Source organism: Sinocyclocheilus anshuiensis, unplaced genomic scaffold (genome assembly GCF_001515605.1).
Source record: "Sinocyclocheilus anshuiensis isolate Anshui unplaced genomic scaffold, SAMN03320099.WGS_v1.1 scaffold91, whole genome shotgun sequence".
NCBI lineage: Eukaryota > Metazoa > Chordata > Actinopteri > Cypriniformes > Cyprinidae > Sinocyclocheilus > Sinocyclocheilus anshuiensis.
The window spans coordinates 1,622,905-1,629,458 of NW_015552636.1; the positions used below are offsets into that span (position 1 = coordinate 1,622,905).

The 6,554-nt window shown below is 36.7% G+C and overlaps 1 protein-coding gene across 1 annotated transcript in view; it reads right to left on the reverse strand.

Moving 5' to 3' along the window:
• Positions 1-964: 964 nt before the first annotated feature.
• LOC107666668 (plexin-A1-like) overlaps positions 965-6,554 on the reverse strand; it is an 84,630-nt gene continuing 79,040 nt past the window's right edge. Inside the window, exon 6 of the mRNA XM_016458087.1 lies at positions 965-1,302. Within this exon, the coding sequence (XP_016313573.1) occupies positions 1,291-1,302 (12 nt within the window). The 3' untranslated portion in view covers positions 965-1,290. The remainder of the gene's footprint in view (positions 1,303-6,554) is intronic.

A 6,554-nucleotide genomic window follows, 5' to 3' on the forward strand; every position in this document is an offset into this window, starting at 1 on the left:
ACAGTTACCACGGAGATCAGCGTTTGATTGACAGGAACCCTGAAGCCCTCCTGCTGAAAACAGAATAACATCAGTGTGTGTATGTGCATGTGTGTGTGTGTGTGTGTGTGTGTGTGGAGGAAGAGGAAGCAGAGGAGAGATGGAAGGAAGGAAAGGAGGAAGGACACAAGAACAGAAAAAACAGTAAACGAGTGAAACAAAGAAAGATAAAACTATGAAAATACAACAATTAAAAAAAAAAACAGTTGAATGAAAACATGAAGTAAAATATTGAAGTAAAACTTTAAGTAAAAAATAGTGAAATAGTGTGAAATAAAAGAAACTAAACTATGAAAGTACAAAAATGTATGAACAAAAACAAAGAATGAAATGAAACAACAAAAAGGAAAGAAAGAATGGAAGTACAAAGTGCAAAAAGCATAAAGAAGAATATGTGAACAAAGTTTCTAGAAAATTATATAGAAAAGAATGCAAAAAAAAATCAATGAAAGAAAGAACTACAATGTAAAAAAATAAAAAGAACAACTTTCAGATGGCAAAAAATGAGTGAAAAAAAGAGTCCAATAATGAATAATAAAATGTATTAAATTAAAGTACAAAAACATGAAAAAGTCCGAACAAAGTATGAAAAAGAAAGAGGATGAATGGAAGTATAAAATAAAAAGCAAAAGCATAAAAAATTAAATGAAAAAGAAATTGAACAAATGAAAGTATGTATGAATTTAAGTGTGAGAGAAAAACAACTGGCAAAGACCAAGTTCATCAGTTCATGTGTGTCGGATGATAATAACTGTATCAAGTTACATCTGAAGGCAAATATAAACTCAGAATGCATGATGGGAAATACCAGCCTATAAATCCACCCTAACAACACACACACACACACACAAACACACACACACACACACACACACACACAGTAAGTCAGTCAGGTGTGAGTGGTCATTCACCGAGGACTATCAGTTTACAGAGTGAGGAACAGTGATGGAGGGATGAAGACGAGCAGAGAGGAAGAACAGATGGTGAGGATGACGGGGTCAGGTGTGTGTGTGTGTGTGTGTTTAGGGCACAGGAGCTGCTCTGTGAAACAAGTTGACCATATGCAGCCTGTCAGTGTGTGTGAAAATATACAGCGTAAAAGAACAAAGAAAATGAACATGCAATAAATGCCAACACCTCTTGATGCAAGTTCAATATTAATTTGTCATTTTAATACACGTTGAAACCCATCATGTAACACACACACGCTCGTGAGCAGCCGCCAGCGCCGTTCATCTGATATTCAGTGTGTTAAACTGCAGCCTGCAGCCAAAACAGACACAAATGAATCCAAGATAAATGACACGCACAAACACACACAAACACACACACAAACAACACCTGATAATAGAGCGAGTCAAAACACACACACATTCTGAGAGATGAGGGAAAACTCAGAGCCTCAGGCATCAAACGTCAATCAAATATGTGACACAATGATGATGTGTGTAACATGAACACACACACACACACACACACACACACACACACACACACACACGGGTGATCTCTACATCAGCCTCTATATCTCAGACAAAACAAACTACGTTATCAGGTAATGTGCGAAATTATTGTGTTGGAGTAAAAACAAACTTTCTCAGTCAAAGGTTTTCATCATAAAACATACAAAACATAATATATGTTTTTGGAAATAAATATGAATAAATACATGCACACACACACTACCATTCAAAAGCTTGAGCTTTTTTTAAACACTTATTCATCAAGGATACATTTAAATGATCAAAAGTGACAGTAAATACATTTATAATGTTACCAAAAAATTATATTTCAAATAAATGCTGTTCTTTTGAACTTTCTATTCATCTGTGAATCCTGAAAAATAAAATGTATCACGGTTTCCACAAAAAATATTGGGCAGCTCAACTGTTTTCAACATTGATGATAATCAGAAATGTGTCTTGAGCAGCAAATCAGCATATTAGAATGATTTCTGAAGATCATGTGACACTGAAGACTGGAGTAATGATGCTGAAAATTAATTTACATTTTGAATTAATTACATTTTAACAGATATTCACATAGAAAACAGCTGTTTTAAATTGTAATAATATTTCACAGTATTACTGCTGTTACTGTAATTTTGATCAAGTAAATGCAGCCGTGGAGGGCAGAAGAGTCTTCTTTAAAATAAATAATAAGTAAATACACACTTATTAATCGCAAATTTTGAATGTAGTGTATATTTTGCTATAAACATGAACAAAAATATTTTGTTTTTATAGAAAATTACTATAAAATGTATAGCTTTATACTGTAATGTGGCTTTTTATTCAACTACGATTTGCAATTCTTTATGGGAGGAAGAAGTTTGTTCTGTCACAAAGGAATTAAAATTCTAAATGATAAATAATGATTTTTCTTTTTTTTTTTATTGGTTTAATTGGTCCATTTAAACTAACACTGATCCAGTGTGAAAGCTAAAGCATGTGTTCATACTAGAAGATCGTGTGCTGTGTGAACGGCCCTAATGCAGAAATGAGAGAAAAATGAGAGAATTACTGTCAATGTGTTTTAGTAAAAACATCTCAACCAATCAAGAGGCTTTTAATACTGCAGTAAGACTGGATGATTCACTCGCTGCTGATATGAAGGATTATGGGATTAACTTTGCTCCAGATGATCAATGATTCGATTAGACAGAACAAAAAGGTTAAGACTTTAAAACACATGAGCTTAACCACACACACTCCTGTGCATCCATGTGATAACCTTCATCACAGCTCCTCTTTATTAAACCACAACTCTTTCATTCAAGACGAATCATCCATTTAAGAGCCCACGTTCTACACTTTTATCTTTTATTTCATTCCTCATTTATAATGTCAGTCAAGGTCTTTTGCTACTGCACCTTTAAAGGGGTCATATGATGCTGCTAAAAAGAACAACACTCCAAAGAGAAAGGAAAAATTGAAATCGCATCATATGACCCCTTTAAGACTTCTATATGCAAATGACTCTGATCTGATTTGCTAACCTCTACACACCTGCATATTTCACGCTGCTGTTTGAGTAGATTCTGAGTAGCACAAAAGCAGTCATAAGTAGCACGGGTATATTTGTAGCAATAGCCAACAATACATTGTATGGGTCAAAATTTCTTTCAGACGAATCCAATCGGAGTTATATTAAAAATTGTCCTGGCTCTTCAAAGTGTTATCATTGTAGTGGACGGGTGTTTCTGTTCAACAGTCCAAAACACGTCAAATAAAGCACGTGCATCCATAATAAAACGTGCCTCACACAGCTCCGGGGGGGTGAATAAAAGCCTCCTGTAGTGAATCAATGCGTTTTTGTAAGAAAAATGTCCATATTTCAAACGTAATAAACACTTCTCTCTCACTTCCTCTGACTGTTGTACGCGGAAACATTCCGGCGGATGACGTAGGACGTATGCGTCGCGCGCCTCTGAGATATGCTAGTCTCACGAGTTTGTTTACAGGAGCAAAAGAAGCAAAGTTTCCTTACTTTAGCAAAGGAAAACTAGTCTCCTCTCTTCTTATATTGAAATCCTCCGACATTTTTCTTTACAAATCCTCAGTACTTCTAATTCATGACCGGCATTTTGTTTTGTTCTCTCTCCACATTCGTCACTAATCCAGCAACGCCTCCTGGCTCTTCAAAGTGTTATCATTGTAGTGGACGGGTGTTTCTGTTCAACAGTCCAAAACACGTCAAATAAAGCACGTGCATCCATAATAAAACGTGCCTCACACAGCTCCGGGGGGGTGAATAAAAGCCTCCTGTAGTGAATCAATGCGTTTTTGTAAGAAAAATGTCCATATTTCAAACGTAATAAACACTTCTCTCTCACTTCCTCTGACTGTTGTACGCGGAAACATTCCGGCGGATGACGTAGGACGTATGCGTCGCGCGCCTCTGAGATATGCTAGTCTCACGAGTTTGTTTACAGGAGCAGAGGAAGCAAAGTTTCCTTACTTCAGCAAAGGAAAACCAGTCTCTTGGCTTATATCGAAGTCCTCTGACATTTTTCTTTACACATCCTTGGTTTGTACTTCTAATTCGTGACCGGCGTTTTGTTTTGTTCTCCCTCCGCGTTCGTCACTAATCACGCAACGCCGACGTCCTACTCATCCGCCGGAACAACTTCCGCTTATGACAGTTAGATGAAGTGAGAGAGAAGTGTTTATTACGTTTGAAATATGGATATTTTTCTTACAAAACCGCATGGATTCGCAACAGGAGGCCTTTATTCCCGCCCCGGAGCCGTGTGAGGCACGTTTTATTATGGATGCGCGCGCTTTATTTGACGTGTTTTGGACTGTTCAACAGAAACACCCGTCCACTGCAATGATAATGCTTGGAAGAGCCAGGACAATTTTTAATATAACTCTGATTGGATTTGTGGGAAAGAAGAAAGTCATATACACCTAGGATGCCTCGAGGGCGAGTAAAACACAGGCTAATTTTCATTTTTGGGTGAACTAACCCTTTAAGTAAAGATCATGTTCCATGAAAATAGTTTGTAAATTTCCTACCGTAAATATATCAAAACTTAATTTTTGACTAGTAATATGCATTGTTAAGAACTTCATTTGGACAACTTTAAAGGCAATTTTCTCAATATTTAGATTTTTTTTTTTTGCACCCTCAGATTCCAGACTTGCAAATAGTTGCATCTCGGCCAAATATTGTCCTATCCTAACAAACCATACATCAATGGAGAGCTTATTTATTCAGATGATGTATAAATCTCAATTTCAAAAAATTGACCCTTATGACTGGTTTTGTGCTCCAGGGTCACATATATAAATGTGGGCGGTCACATGTTAAATGTGATGTCATCACCATGGCGACAGGTTGTTTTTGTGTGTAGTCTAAGCTGCTGTGAATGAGGAGGGAGTTTAGAGTTTGATATCCGCTCGAATATCATCCAGATGTGTCTATCATCTGGTTTCATCTGGAGAGCATCCTTTCGCCCGGGGCCGAGGCGAGAGGAGACAGGCTATCAAACACTTTTTAATTAAGAGCTGGAGAACAAGGGGCCAATGCTAAATTACGCTGTCAGGGCTTTAAATGGAGCTTGTGCTTTTGCCAAGCACCGCCTCAGACTCTCAGCCAGCCGTTTTCATTATCCTGCGAAGGAAAGTGAAGGAACGGGAAAAATAGAAACTGACACAACACAAAGAGACAGGGAACAAATAACGACTTCTTGTATTTTGCAGGCATATTCTTATGGGAGACAGCATTATATTTGTCACTGTTGTCTCAAATGCACACATAAAATGTCAAAATCATTAAAAAAGTCCTTTAAAGTGGCAGTGTGATATTTCTGCTTTACTAGCATCACCTAACAGAAGTGCAGATATGAGTTTCTCATCTCAAACACACCCTCCGTCTCTCATTGGTCAGTTAAACTGATAGCCCCGCCCCAAACTCACATGATTAACCAATGAGAATTTAGAGTAACTTTATAATCATTTCACAGAACGTGGGACAAACATGGAAAATTAAGAGCACAGCAACACATGATTATATATTACACCAAAGCATATTAACATCAAACATCACACTTCATATAATATCATGAGTTTGTGATAATTATTATTGATTGTGTCTAGCAGCGATGTTTATCTGGATTCAGGAGTGAATGTTCAACAGCAGATCGATGGAGTCTCATGTGACGTATAGAGCAGAGGTGTGTGTGTGTGTGTGTGTGTGTGTGTGTGTGTGTTAATACACTAACACATCAATAATCAGATCAGATGACACTGTAATGTACATCATCTCATTGATCTCTCACTGTATGTCCTACATGTGTGTGAGAGACTAAAATAACTGTAAACTCTATAACACGCACTCATGGGTGACTGTTTCACGTGTCAAACAATTGAGCTGGTATTACAATCACCTCATGATCTGATAAACATCAGGATGCATCATGATTCAAAACTGCAATGCATGATTCTATCATAATTGCATCAAGACTGAAACTACATCAAACGAATGATAATGAGAGAACATGTTGCAATATAAGATAATAGTTTCTATCTCACTGCACAACAGAAAGTCCCTATAACAGCTTTGCTGTTTAACCCTCCTTCTGTGTTCAGGTCAATTTGACCAACATTTCTTGAAATATTGTGACTTTATCCTGGTTTAGTGTCATGAATGTACAACAGTTCAATGTGTTTTGGAAAGGCTGAGCACATTTTGGTGACTAAGACAGTGTTAGAGGTCAAACTGACTCCCACTGGTTTCCATGAAACTCGTCAAAACTCAACACCAAAACACTTTATAATAAGGTATTTAACATTAGTTAATGCATTAACTAACAATGAGAAAGGCATGTTAAGAGTATCTATTAATCTTTGATAACATTTGTTCATAAAAATAAGTTCACTGTCAGTTCTTATTTGTTCAGGTCCATTAAATAATATTAATAGATATAAAAAAAACTTGACCATCTAACACTAGCGTGCTCTATTCTTTTTCTATTCTATCTTCTTGTTTTCTTTTTATTTATTATTTAA